Source organism: Cucurbita maxima, unplaced genomic scaffold (assembly GCF_002738345.1).
Source record: "Cucurbita maxima cultivar Rimu unplaced genomic scaffold, Cmax_1.0 Cma_Scf00034, whole genome shotgun sequence".
NCBI classification, from domain to species: domain Eukaryota; kingdom Viridiplantae; phylum Streptophyta; class Magnoliopsida; order Cucurbitales; family Cucurbitaceae; genus Cucurbita; species Cucurbita maxima.
This window is the reverse complement of record NW_019272050.1, coordinates 610987-626567: the sequence shown is the minus strand read 5'-3', so window position 1 is coordinate 626567 and position 15581 is coordinate 610987. Positions and strand designations below refer to the sequence as shown.

At 34.2% G+C, this 15581-nt stretch overlaps 3 protein-coding genes and 1 long non-coding RNA gene across 12 annotated transcripts; 2 read left to right on the top strand and 2 right to left on the bottom strand.

Moving 5' to 3' along the window:
- Positions 1 to 237: 237 nt before the first annotated feature.
- On the bottom strand, positions 238 to 2854 carry LOC111467460 (acyl-acyl carrier protein thioesterase ATL3, chloroplastic-like). 2 transcript variants are annotated; one of them, XM_023112366.1, is made up of 6 exons: positions 2603 to 2854; positions 2099 to 2199; positions 1077 to 1186; positions 891 to 986; positions 648 to 792; positions 238 to 555 (listed from the first exon to the last, which is right to left on the bottom strand). In XM_023112366.1, the coding sequence occupies exons 1-5, from the start codon at positions 2791 to 2793 to the stop codon at positions 673 to 675; spliced, it is 618 nt and encodes a 205-aa protein (XP_022968134.1). In that variant the 5' UTR covers positions 2794 to 2854; the 3' UTR covers positions 238 to 555; positions 648 to 672. The 2 variants fall into 2 exon arrangements, with proteins under 2 accessions (XP_022968134.1, XP_022968132.1); XM_023112364.1 differs by having other exon boundaries at positions 238 to 792.
- Positions 2855 to 4063: 1209 nt separating this feature from the next.
- LOC111467454 lies at positions 4064 to 5625 on the bottom strand. The gene is made up of 3 exons (XM_023112357.1): positions 4736 to 5625; positions 4566 to 4643; positions 4064 to 4378 (listed from the first exon to the last, which is right to left on the bottom strand). The coding sequence occupies exons 1-3, from the start codon at positions 5528 to 5530 to the stop codon at positions 4373 to 4375; spliced, it is 879 nt and encodes a 292-aa protein (XP_022968125.1). The 5' UTR covers positions 5531 to 5625; the 3' UTR covers positions 4064 to 4372.
- A 4236-nt stretch (positions 5626 to 9861) lies between these two features.
- On the top strand, positions 9862 to 10622 carry LOC111467464. Its single transcript, XM_023112370.1, has one exon. The coding sequence runs from the start codon at positions 9985 to 9987 to the stop codon at positions 10417 to 10419; it is 435 nt and encodes a 144-aa protein (XP_022968138.1). The 5' UTR covers positions 9862 to 9984; the 3' UTR covers positions 10420 to 10622.
- Positions 10623 to 11299: 677 nt separating this feature from the next.
- LOC111467465 lies at positions 11300 to 15305 on the top strand. 8 transcript variants are annotated; one of them, XR_002714565.1, is made up of 6 exons: positions 11300 to 11590; positions 12169 to 12942; positions 13098 to 13339; positions 14052 to 14186; positions 14265 to 14335; positions 14447 to 14764. It is a non-coding gene; the product is annotated as an uncharacterized LOC111467465 (long non-coding RNA). The 8 variants fall into 8 exon arrangements; XR_002714569.1 differs by lacking the exon at positions 11300 to 11590 and having other exon boundaries at positions 12116 to 12397; positions 12472 to 12942; XR_002714566.1 differs by lacking the exon at positions 11300 to 11590 and having other exon boundaries at positions 12116 to 12685; positions 12781 to 12942.
- Positions 15306 to 15581: the final 276 nt, after the last annotated feature.

The window sequence follows — 15581 nt, the reverse complement described above, 5'->3', positions numbered from 1 at the left end:
AATAAACAATTTTAATTTAAATTCATAAATTTACTAATTTCAATGATGTCAATATTTTTTAAAAATTTAATCAAAATTTCAATAAATCTACGGAAAAAAACATTATTTAAGTAGTTTGGTTTAATTTATTAAAGTTGAATAATGAGAGAGACACGAAGATTAAGGAGACAGGATTATACCAATACACTTCGCGACACACTCTTCAGATTATATCAATACACTTCGACACACCCTTCAAACTAAGTAATAGGAATCATTTATTCTCCATTTGCTTACTCATGAATTATACAAATATCTCATAACTGTAAGGGATACACAATCTCTCGGGGGAATATGATATAACTAGAAACTCAAATTTCAACGACACACTCCTCATCAGTGTATAAGTGTGAAATTTTTATACAGTCGTCAAAGGATATGATTTAGAATTCAAAGGACACAAATGTTCGATTGATATAATAGTAAGTTCGTCTCATCAAATGACATAAACCTAAGTGAATCAGGCTGATATTCATGTTGTGTAAAGATGTACCACGCTATTTGAGTAGCAGTGGTCTGAGTATAAGTGAAAGCAAGACTTCATCGCTATGCATTTAGTATATGAATCAGATATTTGCTTCATTGTGAGATGGGCAAAAGCAAAATACCTCAACGATATCGACCCAAAGTCGATCACTTCGAGTCATGATCCCGAACGAACTGAGCAAACTTGGATTGAAATTCTTGCGGGATACGCACTGGACGATAGCTTTTGTTGAGCCAAACTGCTGTAGCCTTTGCCTCCAAGATTGGCTAGGGAAAGAAAACAGGACAGGAAATGGGTTACGAGGTTCTAGGCATCCAGACAAGGTAAACAAACTGATATCAAAATTAATGGTTCCATTGCTTACCTCCATGTTTGGAAGCTTGAAAATGAAATGATCGATGTAGAAGCGAGCAGCTGACATCCCCGAGATCCTGACCTTAACAACAAATCTGTCTCCGCTCTAGTTGGATGCATCAAGGCAGCATAAGTAGTAAGATATTAAGTAAACTATGTAATCAATCATCAGTTGTACCAACAAATTGCATCATACTTTAAGTGGTGCAAGGAACTTCAAAGACAATTCTGATAAAGCTAATGCATCGCCATCACGAGCAACTGCATCAGGACTGAGGCCTATGCTTTCCAGCAGTTCATGACGACCTGATTAAGATTTTGATTAAAAAGTCTTGAAAAGCAATTATAATGTGATTTCACTAAGAATTTCAGTTCTACATTCAAGAAATCAAGCTACAACTGATCAATGATTCAAAATCTTGGTGGTGAAAAAGTTCTTGTATCTGTTTCATAACTCAATCTAGGTCGAGAAACACTTCAAAGTTCAGAGGCTACCACAAAATCATTTACGAGCAACCGTTAGAGTCCAATATTTTACTTCTTCGAGACTAATGCCCCCCAAAGTTTAGGCTTGTCAACAATAGTATTCGACTATCAAGAACAGAGGGTAGTTTAAAAACCTTGAGGAGAAACCCGAAATAGATAGTCCAAAAAGGATAATATCCGCTAGTGGTGAGTTTCGGCTATTACAAAATGGTACCAAAGCCAAACACCGGGCGATGTGTCAGCAAGGAGGCTAAGCCCCGAAGGGGGTGGGCATGAGGTGGTGTGCCAGCAGGACGCTGGATCCCGAAGGGGGTGGATTGGAGAGACCCACATTGATTGGAGAAGGAAACGAATGCCAGGGAAGATGCTTGCCTCGAAGAGAGGTGGATTATGAGATCCCACGTTGATTGGGGAGGAGAACGAAACATTCTTTATAAAGGTGTGGAAACCTCTCACTAGCAAATGCGTTTTACAAATCTTGAGGGGAAGCCCGAAAGAAAAAGCCAAAAGAGGACGATATGAAATAAAATGCTTATGAGTACGTGAATCAACCATATCAATGCTCTTTTGAACAGAAATTCTGGACCCATTGGACGTAGACAAACACCAACATTTGCAGTGGTGAAGGCTCCACATTTCATTTTCAACAATCTACAAACTTCTAGTGAGGACAAATAAATTCCTAATTCATACACACATCACTTATAGCATATACAAACTTCTTGATTTTACCATGTTGGCAATAACTCGCATAAACAGCATTGTTGACAACCCCAAACTGATCCAGCTCATAGTCACGAACTTTGAGCTCAACATCTAGGAAGCCATCCATCCTGTAATGGCTAAGGTATTCAATCTTTTACATTTTTCAGCAAGGACTAGGCATTACATCAGGATAATTTAAACAGAAACAACAATCGCAATGCAAAAGGATAAACATCGAAAGAACCAATCCCTAATTGAAGAACCCGATGCAATATATATAAACAAATCAACACTCCACTCGAATTCCAAACACGAGTAAATAAATAAAACTATTACCAGTACAACAGCCAATTCGTTCACCTAAAATCATAATCAATTATATTTTCCTCGAGAGAGGGGACGAGGGGTCAAAATGCGCGAAGGTCCAGTAATGTCGAGCAAGCAGAAGCCATGGGAGAGAACAATATGTCAAAGATCTTGGCATAGAATGCTAATTGGGAAGAAGACATTAAGAATTATTTATTAAGGTACCCTTTTCCGGCTTTGAGTTGAAATGAAGAAGAAATGGAGCTTCTCGTTACTGAGGGTGATCGCAGACGTAACGATGTCGGCGACGGCCGACTGATGGGGCAGACAAGTGATGAAGGGAATGCGAGTCCTGCTGTCTTGTAATGAAACGCCGGAGGCGGCGATTGAATCGGGTTAATGGAAGCCTGCAACATCGCGCAGTTTCTAGCTCTGTCGCCGATGCAGGAGTTCTGAATGGGAATCCAAAAATATCGATGCAAATTAATTTGGGATTTTAATTTAATTAATCCATTAATGTAATTTATTATAATGGCCTATTGGTTGTGTCCATTTCTAGCGAGAGGGCGCGGGTTCGATACTCACTCTTGATTATGATATTTGTTTTTTTTCATCTTTTGACGTGGATAAATACAATTTTTTAAATAATTAAAGAAAAAAAAACTCAACCGAAAAGCAGAGAGTTAGGTTGGTTGAATGATTGAGTTATGAACTCTATTTGAGTGGCTCCATAGAGTGGTTGGGTTATGAACTCTATTTGAGTGGTTCCATAGAACGGTTGGATTATGAATTCTATTTGAGTGAGTGGCTCCATAGAACAGTTGGATTATGAATTCTATTTGAGTGGCTCCACTATTAGGTTGGGTTATGAACTCTATTGGAGTGACTCCAAGGTTAAATTGGATTATAAATTTTATTTGAGATGAAATTTCAATTTTTGTAATAGTCAATTTTTAAAATAAAAAAAATTACAAAAAAAATCATATTCTACTTTTTTTTTTTTTTAATATTTTAAAATAATTATTATTAACATGAGAAAAAGAGAGGAAAATAGATTATATGAAGTTTCTCGTCTTTTAATATTAAACATGGTTAAAGTTGGTGGAGGAGAATTAGAGCGAGAAAGACCGTTTTGTAGTTTTAATTAGGTAGGTAGGTCAAACACTCTCACGAGATCAATAATTCATCGACCATGGTCTTGAATAGTATGCACTTAACGACCTTATACGTCATATTTGACCTAGATAATTTACCGTGCTCTGTTACACTCATCTCGTCACTCTCGACAATATCGTTTGTTAATATCAACCCGGTAGGTCACACATTCAATCGTTTAATCTCTCAATTAAGAAAATACCGATAAAATTTTGATATCTTGGATAATTCTTTACAAATTATTAAAAAAATAATAATAAAAAATCCATAAAAGTGTAAATTTTGTCCACATGTAAACCAGTGTATCAAAGAAGCAAGGGCAGAACGCCACGGAGGAAGAATTCAACACCAACTGGCACCATCTGCCAAATTCCTCTGATTAACCCAACCTGACCTGACCCACTGCGTATATTTATCGAATCCATGGCTCCGGGAACCCAGCCCCCCCTCAGATATCAAGTTCTTCTTTAATGGAAAACATTATACAGAGATCAGTGATGAACTTAATTGGATCTTATCAGCAGCAGCTCAGAATCATCAAACAAATTGTGCTTTCTTTTTCCACTAATCCTTATTGTTCTTTATTCAGAAGAAAGAACCAAGACTAAAATGAAATGTAATTATAATTAATACACAAGAATTAGCGTTTTTCAGAGCTATGGAATTCAACATTCAATCCAAATCTCAGATTTCTACTCGAATTCACCATTTCAGATGATGGAGCTCGGTCCTACCGTCGGTCGTCTTCGTCGTCGTCGTCCATGGATTAGTTTAGCAGAGCATCGCGAGTTTCTGGCTGGAGGTTTAGATTCTAAGGATTCCGTCGATTAGGTTTCGTTACTACCTCTGCAGATTCAATTAGCAGGAATATGAGCGGAAATTTTCGGAAATTGTAACGATATTCGAACGAAACTAGATCGAATATTGAGAGGATTGTTCTCAATTTGAGAAATGGAAGATTGATTTGATCGGATTTGTAATCCGTACATTTAAACCTAAAGAAAAATTAAGGCGGCCGTTAGCCGGAAAATACCTTTTCGATTTTCTGGATTTCCGGTACGTCGTAGAGATCGGCGGTTATCTCCGTCAGCCATACTCCGGGGAAGAGCGTCTGCAATGGAGAATGCAGAGTTGAAAACTTGATTTCAAAGAAGACGAAAAGGTTACGATGAAAAAGGAGGAGGAGAAGAAGAAGAACCCTACATCGATTTGATTTTGAACAATTCTGGGCCTCTTTTTGGGCCTTCGCGGCGGCCTGCGTTCCACCATAGCCATGAAATCCTCCTCGATCTCCTTTTTGGAAAGCGATACCGAGAATTTCTCCCTTTCTTTCTTTTCCATTACCAATCGCCGTCCTGGAGACTTCACGCCGCCGCCGTCGCCGCTTCTCAACGGAGAGTTTCGAATCGGCCGCTTATCTAACCTCTTATTGATTTTCAAGGCCTTCTCACCGCTTTTCCCTTCGGTAACTGTATCAATCGGAGTCTTCGATGCCGTCTTCTTCACCCTCAAACTCCACGGTTTCGAATCCTTATCCGGCGACGGCGCCGGCTCCGGCGCCGCCGGAATCTTTTTCTCCGGTTCGTCTTCGTCATCCACGACTCCATCTCTCCAGAATGCAACCTTCATCTTATCGGCGGCGGTTTTTAGATCAATCATGAGTTTCTCTCTCACCGCCGCTATACCTTCATCGCCGTCGCAATTATCGTGGATCTTGGACTTTGAAGCCCTAGGTCTCTTAGCGGAATCCTTCAACCAAAGCGGCCTGTCCGTCTGAAACTTCCGACAGTTCCACCGGACGGCCGACGATCGGCGATCGGCTGGCGGAGGAACGTCGGCATCGGCGTCGGCGCAATCGGAATCCAGTTTCGTACAGCGTAGATACTTCTGATTTCCCCACTTTAAGAAAGGGAGGGTGAAATTGTGGAGCTGCTTCGATCTCTCCAGTCCCATCGCCATGGAGTCAAGTACTGTTTGGTCGGAATCGGCGCAAACCATAACCTCGCCGACAAAGAATTGAGGGCGGAGCTCAGATCGCAAAGAGAGAAAATATGGAAAACGATTTTGGAGGGTACTTGGTTGGTTTAGTATTTTTTTTTTAAGACTTAATTTATATATATATATATATTTTTATTTATTTATTTATTTATTTTATTTACCATCCAAAATTTAGTTTATATTATAGATTTACCGGATCAAATATATTTCTTTTTAAATTTTTTTTTATTTTAATAATAATTCTAAAAATAACATTTTATTGTTTTATTCTCGATTTTAAATTTTAAAATTTAAATTTTAAAATGCACCATTAATAAAAAAAATCATAAATATAATACATTATAAACGGAAATGTAAAAAAATAATTATACAAAATTTAAAAAACATGTTAATAAATTAATTAATACTAAAATTAAAACTACAACTATTATTATAGTATATATGAATTTATCAAAACACATTTTAGAAAAATATTTAAATTAGTATAAAAAATTTGTATTGCCATTATAATTTCTCTTTTTGAAAACAAAGGGAATACCTAATAAATTTAGATCAGTTGAGAAGGGCTAACAAACACGAAATGATTGAGTCATCCAGAATATAACGACTTAGACCCATTACTAGTAGATATTGTTTTCTTTGGTTTTCTCTTTCGAGTTTTCCTTCAATGCTTTAAAACGCTTGTTCTCCTCCTTAACCAATGTGGGACATCACAATTCGCCTCATTTGGGGTCAAGCGTCCTCGTTGACACTAGTTTCTTTCTCCAATCGATGTGGGACCCCCTCTAAATCCACCCCTTTTGGATCCAGCGTCCTTACTGGCACACAACCTCATGTCTACCCCCTTCGGGAAATAGCAAGAAGGCTGGCACACCGTTCGGTGTCTGGCTCTGATACCATTTGTAACGACCCATATCCACCGCTAGCAAATATTGTCCTCTTTGAACTTTCCCTTTTGGGCTTCCCGCAAGGCTCTAAAATGCGTCTGCTATGGGAAAGTTTTCATACTTTAAAGCGTGTTTTGTTCTCTAAGGTGGGACATCACAAGAATAATTTGAGCCAAAACTCAATTTCACCAGTCGCCCTTAATAAGAGTCGTAGTATCGACTTAGACATGAAACATGCATGCCCTGAACTCGTGGAATTCATGTTCAATCTAGTTCAAAATCAACTTTAAACTAATTAATAAAAAAATTTCTATACTCAAAATATGACAATCAGACACATCGGGGTTAACTTTCTTATCCTAATTTTGACAACAGCAATCGGTGATGTTTGTGGAGAAGAAATAGGTTAGCTAAAGAAAATTGCACAATGTATTAAAAAACGAGCACAAATGTGGAGGAAAAAAAAACAAATTGAAGTCGAGCACATGGTTACCGAAGTCTACCAACACTTAGAGCGAGAACGATTCTGCTATTGTAGCAGTAGACAACTTGAACCAAAGAACAAAATAGAGAAGAATGAGACTAACCAGCTCCTCGACCAATTCAAGAAACTTGAGATCCATTCGACTATTTTAGCTGCCTTGTCGCTCGAATAAGAAAAACTCCATGATGGAATAATGAAGAATGAGGCCGACCAACTCCTTGGCCAACCAAAAAACCCGATACTTATAAATCTATAATCAAGTCTTAAAATAATAACTAAAATATATCTTAATTTTTTTTTTATATTTATTAAATTATTTAGTCGACATATATTTACGTCAAAGTATATATTTATTAACATTTTTTAATTAAATATTATTTATACATTTATTCAGTATATAAAGATTTTTAATTAATTTTTTTTTACCATTGAGTAATTTAAAAGAGAAAATTATTGTTGGTTAAGCCGTCGTTTTAAACTAACTCTTCAATCATTATTATACACAAAATATTTATTATTGAATAAATGAAAGTTTTTCCAATTACATATGATATATGGAGTAATTAATAATCATATATTTAAACATTTTTAATCATTTTTAAGCTAAAAACATATATAATACTTTAAATTATCCTAGTTTAAATAGTTAAAAACAAATTAAATTGAGGTTAAATAGTAAATTTAATAAAAAAATCAATAAAAATAACTTATATTAAAAAAAATTAGCATTTTCTCTGATTTTAGAGTGGAGATTCACGGTTTAGATCGAGAATAGAAGAATGAGGAATACTTTTTTTTCGTTAGATAAATAAGGTCGGAGACGGGATTAATTCTCGTCTCCACCTAATTCTTTGCCCCGCCCTCACCTCGTTTAATATAAATATATTTTCAACCCATATTAAAAAAAGAATATTATATACTAAAAATAAGTTAATTAATTTTAAAACTCTAATTATAATATTTAAATTAAAAAATATATTGTAGAATTTTTTTAATGGTTATATATATATATATATATATATATATATATATATATATATATATATATATATATATATATATATATATTTATTTATTTATACCATTTTTTTATAAAAATTATGTTGAAACTTTAAAATAAAAAAAATAAATTTAAAAAAATTACTCTATGAAACCCTTATTGCAATAATTTTAGCATTTATAAAATAAATAGAAAATTTTGTATGAATGAGAACAGAGGACGAGCACGAGATTCCCCGTCTAATAGAATATATGCTTGATTTATTATTATTATTATTTTTTTTTTTTTTTGTAAATTTTTAAAATTCATGATAATATATATATAAATAATGTTTATATTATATTATTTATATAAATACCTCCTTATTTAAAATATATAAACTTTTTGTAAAGTACTTTATATGGTTGACTGATTTTGGATGAGTATTGACATTTATATAAAAGAAATTCGTATTATTTTTTAGGTTTTATTTTTTAAAATCCAAATAATTATTAGTCAATCATAAAAAAGAATGGTGTGTTTTTAATTTTACTTTAATTTTTTTCTTTTTGATAATGAAGAAGAGTGAGAAGAGAGAAAAGTATTGATGTGTAAATTAATTTTAAATGTTTTAAATTTTAATTATTTAATATAAAATATTTAATTAATTTAAATATTTTTTTTATTAAACTTAATTATTTAAATTATTTAAACAAATTCTATGTAATATTTGGGTGTTTATTATATAATTATTACAAAAAAAATCTTTACCATAAGCTAAACTAATATAAATATATTTGATATTCAAATATTGTCTTAAAAAAAACTCTTAATTTTTTTTTTAAAAAAATTAATATTTTGTTTAAAAAATATTTTAAAAAATACCTTTCACTTTAATTAATATTTTTAATTTTTTTTCAAATCACACAGTCTAACCCACNTATTAAAAAAAAAAAAAAAAAAAAAAAAAAAAAAAAAAAAAAAAAAAAAAAAAAAAGTCAAAATTGTCTATTTTGACCAGTGGCTAAATAAAATTTATTTATTTAGGAATTAGTAGCCACGTAATTCCAATTATTTTATTAAAAAAAATAGAATTCAATTGGATGTTGATTTTTTAACTAAATTTGATCGATTCTTTATATTTCCATGCGTTGACTTGCAATTCTCCTAATTACTAGCTTAAATTATTTTAATTACATAATTATAATAAAATATTTACATAAATTTGAGTTAATTATTTTTTGGAAAGTATAAAATTTTAAGTTTATTATATGATTTTTTTAATTAAAAATAAACTTTCTCTTGATTTTAAATTTTATTTGGTATCTAAATTTAAAAAAAAATTAAAAAATTTATTAATTTATTATACATATAAATTTAAAGTTTATATTTGGTCTAAAAAATTTATGAATTTTAATCTAGTTAAAAATTAGACCATTAAACAATTTTCATTGTTATTAATTAAATTATAAATTTAATATAAATTTTTATAATTGGCTTAAATTTAAAATTAATAAATTTATTTGGTATAAAATTACTCTCAGCCTAATAAATATAAATTTTCAACTAAAAGGAGACTGAAAGATCAACTTTTTACAAATAAACAATTGATACAATCGACAAACTTGAAGTAAGCAAGAAAACGATAGTGATCGGTTTGAGAGAAATTTCATTGACCTACGCCATACTTGTTATGTCTAGCATTGGTCTTCTTACGGATAACATCAGACCTCCTTCGTACTAACCCTTTTACCACTCTCGTCTTTAGGTCTTTGTGGAGGTTTGAGACATTCACCTGCCGTGACAAACACTGAGCGAGAACGATAAGAGAAAACTGAAATAAATTTTAAAAAAAAACATGGAATAAATCATTAATCTATTACATATGTTTGAAATTTGAAATGGGTCCTCCAAAAGTAGGAAGCTTTACAGCATAGACCTTTTTAAAACAATGCCCCAACGGCTACCTTATATTCCATTCTTAATAGCTCCAAACTCCGACCGACCACCGCCATCTTTTCCAGCTCGGCTCGCATTCCTCTGTTCTTCCACCGCTCTTTAAAACCCCCATGGCTATCAACCCATTGCTTTTGAAACAAGAAACATGCAGCCCAAAAGGCAACCCATCTCCCAAAAGCTCTTAAATTTCCTCAAAGCTTCCATCTTTCTCGCCAAAATGAAAAAACCCATCTTCCCAAAGCTCCTTTTCCTCAAGAAATCGTCGCCGGCCAAGAAATTTGAGCTTCTCCAGTTCCAATTCTCGCCCTCCACCACTCCTCTGTTTCGTTGTTACAGAGGCCGCCGCCGTCGCCTCCGCCGTGGTGGTGTCTATTCGGTGCTGTTTCCATGCAGATGCATTGGCAATTTTGGAGGTGAAATTGAAGGAGAGGAGGGTTTTCCGGCCATTGAGGGGCGGGTTTCTGAGGCGTTGGATTGTAGTGAATTGAGCGATGAAGAGGATTCGATTGATCGGAGGGCTGAATTGTTCATTGAGAAGTTCTATGCAGATATGGAAATGGAGAGGCTTGCAGCCATTTGAATCTTGGATTCGTTTGTTTTCTTCTTTTTATTTTGTGATGTGTTCGATCCACTCACGTTTTAGAGATGGTGGAGATTGGTTTTCAATTTTTTATGCTCATTTTTTTCGATGTTTTTGTTTCGGGTTCCCAAGCCCATAGATATTGTCTGCTTTTGTTTGGTACGTATTGGCGTCAACCTTACAATTTAAAATGTGTTTATTAGTGAGAGGTTTCTATACGCTTAACAAAGAATGTTTCGTTCTTCTCTCCAACAAATGTGGAATCTCACAATCCACCCATTTAGGGGCTAACGTCTAGCATATTGTTTGGTGTCTTGACTCTAATAACATTTGCAACAGCCCTAACAGATATTTGTTGGATGTTAAAAGTCTCACATCGGCTAATTTAGGGAATGATCATGAGTTTATAATCCAATAATACTCTCTCCATTGCTATGAGTCATTTTGGGAAAGTCCAAAGCAAAGCTATGAGAGTTTATGCTCAAAGTAGACATTATCATACCATTGTGAAGAGTCGTGTTCGTCTAACAATATTATCTGCTTTAACTCTTTACGTATCGTCGTCAACCTCACGATTTTAGAACGTGTCCACTTTGAAGAAGTCACCTTCTCGTGACTGGCTCTGATACTATTTGTAATAGTCGAAGCTCACCGCTAACAAATATTGTCTGTTTTGATCCGTTACATATTGTCATCAGCTTTACTATCAAGACTACTATATCACCTAGTAACCCTAATTCTATTAGGGTAGAATTGGAAGTTATTTGACTTTTTTTTTTTAATATTAAATTTCTAAATATTTATTTTAATTTTTTATTTTTATCGTAAGCTTTCAAATTTGGATGTGGGCTTAATAGGCTGTGAGGCCTAATATCTGTGCTGAGCCCATCTAAGTCCAAAGCAGAGAACAAAGTAGGCCCACTTCTCATATTGGACCTTTCTTTCATGGAAGAGCGAACGCGGAGCCTTCGCTCGTTTGAGGAATTGGGAAATGGGAATGAAGAAATCGGAGAATTTCAGCGTTCATAATCCTGAAATAAATAGGATTTTTGTGAAGATGTAGGCCGGGAATTCCTGTCAGGTTTGGCATCTGAGTTAGCGACGTTTCTGTTCGGAATTCAGTCACTAGAGCTGTTCTCAAGCATCTATCAAATTTTGATGGCCTTTACAGGTTCGTGTGAATTCTAGTCTTGTATCTCTATTGAGACGTTTGGTTTCTGATGGAATTCGTGGTCTACAATTGAAATCCTTTAACTGGAAGCTTCTTTTTAATTTTTTTTCTTTCTAATCGAGTGATTTTTGTGTATGATGTGTGTCTTTGGTTTGGAATTACGTGCACATAATGTTTAGTTGATGCAGGGCGGGATTACACCCTGGCCGAATTATTTAGAATTGAATTTAGTTTCTTGAGTTGGCTGCATGGCTAATACCCTGTGTTTGGAGAATAACCTTTTCTTTCAAGTTATGTACATTGTTTGGTTGCTTAATACTTAAGGAGAGAACCTGGAGTTCATGAAGAACGGAAGTTATTTAAAAAAAAAAAGAGGAAAAAGAATAAAGTTAACAGACGAACACTACTCTCCACAATGATATGATATTGTCCACTTCGAACATAAGCTCTCATGGCTTTTCTTTGGGCTTCCCCAAAAGACCTCATATGAATGGAGAGAGTATTCCTTGATTATAAACCCATGATCATTCTCTAAATTAGTCGATGTGGGACTTTCATCATCCAACACAATCATCTAGGTCTGGAAGAAAATGATGAGAAGGATAAAAGAATAAACCCAGGTGGTGTTCAATATATCGATTCAGAGCTACCAGAAACAAGAAACAAGCAATAACCTCCACCAACTTGAGATGTTCTCTTTCCTCCAAATGCTAAATCCTTGAAATTAGGAAGGAAAACAGATATCTAGTTGGGGGCAGACAAAATCACAAGAATGGCTTCAAGCAGTTCAAATTTGGTTCTTATATGGTGATATAGTATTAGTTCAAACCAGACTGGCTTCGCATTAAGTAACCACTAACTGGCTGTATGTTGTAATGCAGATCACAGATTTTAAATTTGTTGATAGAATACCAGACTTTATGTGACTAAAGATGTGGAAATTTTGCGTATGCCGGATGGTGAAACTTAGATATTGAATCGTCGAATTTCAAAGTTCCTCACTGATGTGAAGCCTATCAATCGAACATGGTCATATATTTGGATAAATAGTTTTCACCGCTGCTAGACTGAATCTTTATACTAATGACATTTCAGGTTTCCTTCTTCTAGGCCCGTTAGTGTTTTTTATAAACTCCGGGTTTGCTTGATCACTTCTCGCCTTTCAGTATATTAAATTTTCATGACGATAGGCCAGATGAACATGTTTGCTCGGAGTTGTCTTTTAGATGTACATGAGGCTGGATTTAGGGGAGATAGGTAGATGTCTACATCTACAGCATCAATTTCCTTGGTTTGATTACAGCAGGCTTGAACAAGTCATCAGTTCCTTCTTCAGATTTTCGATCTTGCAAGTATGATTATTTGTCAAGATCTTTGCAGTTTTGAGGAGGAAATATGTTTTCTAATGTTTGTTTCTTCTTTTAAAAAAAAATTACATCCATCATTTCCATCTTGGTTGGATCGTTTCCATTTAGATTGCAAAGAATATATTCTTTTCTTTTATCAGTTAAAATTCTCAGCATCAGTTTATTTCCCTCCGATGGATCTCTAAGACATGACAAGGAGAAGTGCAAGGATTTAAAGAAGATGGTGTCCTTGCATGTGAAAGGAAGGAAGAACAGTAGCTAGGCAGAATAGAGACTGTTGTTGAAGTAATCAGAACTGAAACAATTTGATTTTCCATTGAGGTTTACTTGAAAACATAGTGAGGAAAAACATGAAGGATAGGAACCACGAACCTCCACAATGGTATGATATTGTCCACTTTAAACATATGTTTTTATGACTTTGCTTTTGGTTTCCCTATTAGGCCTCATATCAATAGAGATAGTATTCCTTACTTAGAAACCCATGATCTTCTCCTTAATTAACCAATATGGGACTCTTTCCCAACAATCCTCTCAACATATATAAGTAGAAGTTGAAACAGCCAGCAGTGCCTGTAAACCTGCCTTTCACTTGGCTCTGGATCCTTGTTGAACTAGCTCTAAACTTCTAAGGACTTGGTAGCAAAAAATGTAAATGAGCAGCAGCTTGTTGGCCTTGATCACTTTTCTGTACTGAACTTGTGTCTTCCTTGTCCTTCCAAATGTCTGTAAATAAGCAGGAAATGATGTCTCTACCACAGTTGTTGCTTTTCTTTTTACATTCTCATTTGCAAGAGACACTGATTTTAGTTCAATAGTTGAAACTTGTGGGTCAGTTGCTGTGCCATTGTAGCTTTACATGATTCCCTTTTTATTGACATATTATTCTCTTTTCAATAGTTCCTCTTTACTTTCTCCTCGTAATAATAACATTTGAAAAGGAATGTTGCAGTATTATATAGCCCACCACTAGCATATACTGTCATTTTTGAGTATTTTCTTTCGATCTTCCTCCCAAGGCTTTTAAAACACGTCTCCTAAGAGGAAGTTTTCATACCCTTCTAAAGAATGTTTCGTTCTCCTCCCCAATACAGGATCTCACGATATGGTTGATGGATGCACATCTGTTCCCAAATTCTATTATGAAACCTCACCTCTTGGGTCATCTTAAAGGCCAACCAGCAATAGGGTCCACTATTTTGGGCCTCTTATCTTGCTTAAAAATTAAAGTAAAAGTACAGACATTATTGTATGATTAGATTACCTTCCAACTTATCTGTGGATTTGATCTGAACTTATTCTCCCAGGTTTTCCATGAAGCGAAGCTTGTACTGTTTCTTGGGGTCCTTTCCAATTTCAGCTCAATCAATTTTAGCAGGTGATCACATTTTCTTCTCTTTTTTTTTTTTTGTTTCAATTAAGAAGCAAATTCAACTCGATTCTAGACGACAATTATTTGATTATAACTAACAGATTTACATTGATGAAGCTCTTGTGATTACATGTTTCTTTGAAGCTTAAACCAAGTAATGGACATTGAAGACCTAATCAAGACACATAAAATCAAACCCATTTGGCGAAATATAGGAAAGAAGAAAGAAAAGTAGAAAGAAGACCCAATCGGGGTTAACTTCATTTTAGTCTACAAGTTGTTGTAATGATATTGTTGCCTTCTTTACCAAACCCATTTGTGAAGAAGCTAGACCCTAAAAATGCCTAAAAAAAAGGGGATTTACACTTTGGATTGACAAGAAAATTTGAGGCCTCTATTTGGTTTTGGTTAAACATATTCAATCACTCTCTCTCTTTGCCTTTTTTTCACACCAAAACCCACCATAAACTTCAACCAATCTACGAGAAAAGACGTTTTTGTCATTAGGTTGACATTTTCATTGATATTAACTTAGAACATGGATCAATATTTCAACTATACTGTATAAAAATAATTTTTTTATAACTTTCTAAAGATATATTCATCGACATCTATGTTTTACTACTAATTCTATCATATTTTCAGGTTGAAGATTCAAACCTCAACGCCACGAGTTATTGAAGATTCTACCAATTCTCTGAGGACTAATATACTATTGGTTCTTATTTTGAATATGGTTTTGATTTGATAAAGTGATTTGGTGTCCATAATTATCTTTTTGGTTTAGGGTGGCAGCCAACCTTGTAAATTAATGATTGAAGAAATGAGCTTAATTATCGGAGACACCTTGGGAACATGTCTCTCTCACTCACTTTTGTTTAGAATTTTGCTAATTGGGCCTTACAAATCACTCAATTTCATGAAGGGTTTGACTAATCAAAATTTATCTAATTTCATGCTTAATTCTTCTTGAGTATCCCTTTCTTCTACTTACATTAATGCAATCATTTATGATTCACACCAAATAAAATCAATTGGTTAGGTTATTATTACTATTATAAGTATCTATGCGAAATAATTTTTTTAAATGTAGGTTCTCTGTTCTCATTTCTACCTTATATTTCAATCACCATCTCCGTGAAATTCTCCATTTATTTTTATAGGGATTAGATACAAGAATTCCTTATGGAATAGCAAAGATCGAGTTTTTGATATAGATATATTAATATTTATATATGAAAATAAGAACGAT

Excerpts from the sequence above, each read along its gene's own strand:
- LOC111467454 (XM_023112357.1), bottom strand. The coding sequence starts at position 5,530 with ATGGTTTGCGCCGATTCCGACCAAACAGTACTTGACTCCATGGCGATG. Across the intron at positions 4,644-4,735 it reads TTGTTCAAAATCAAATCGAT|ACGCTCTTCCCCGGAGTATG; the intron begins GTAGGGTTCTTC and ends TCTCCATTGCAG.
- LOC111467464 (XM_023112370.1), top strand. The coding sequence starts at position 9,985 with ATGCAGCCCAAAAGGCAACCCATCTCCCAAAAGCTCTTAAATTTCCTC.
- LOC111467460 (XM_023112364.1), bottom strand. The coding sequence starts at position 2,793 with ATGTTGCAGGCTTCCATTAACCCGATTCAATCGCCGCCTCCGGCGTTT. Across the intron at positions 1,187-2,098 it reads TGCGAGTTATTGCCAACATG|GTCGTCATGAACTGCTGGAA; the intron begins GTAAAATCAAGA and ends AATCTTAATCAG. Across the intron at positions 793-890 it reads TCAAGCTTCCAAACATGGAG|CCAATCTTGGAGGCAAAGGC; the intron begins GTAAGCAATGGA and ends TTCTTTCCCTAG.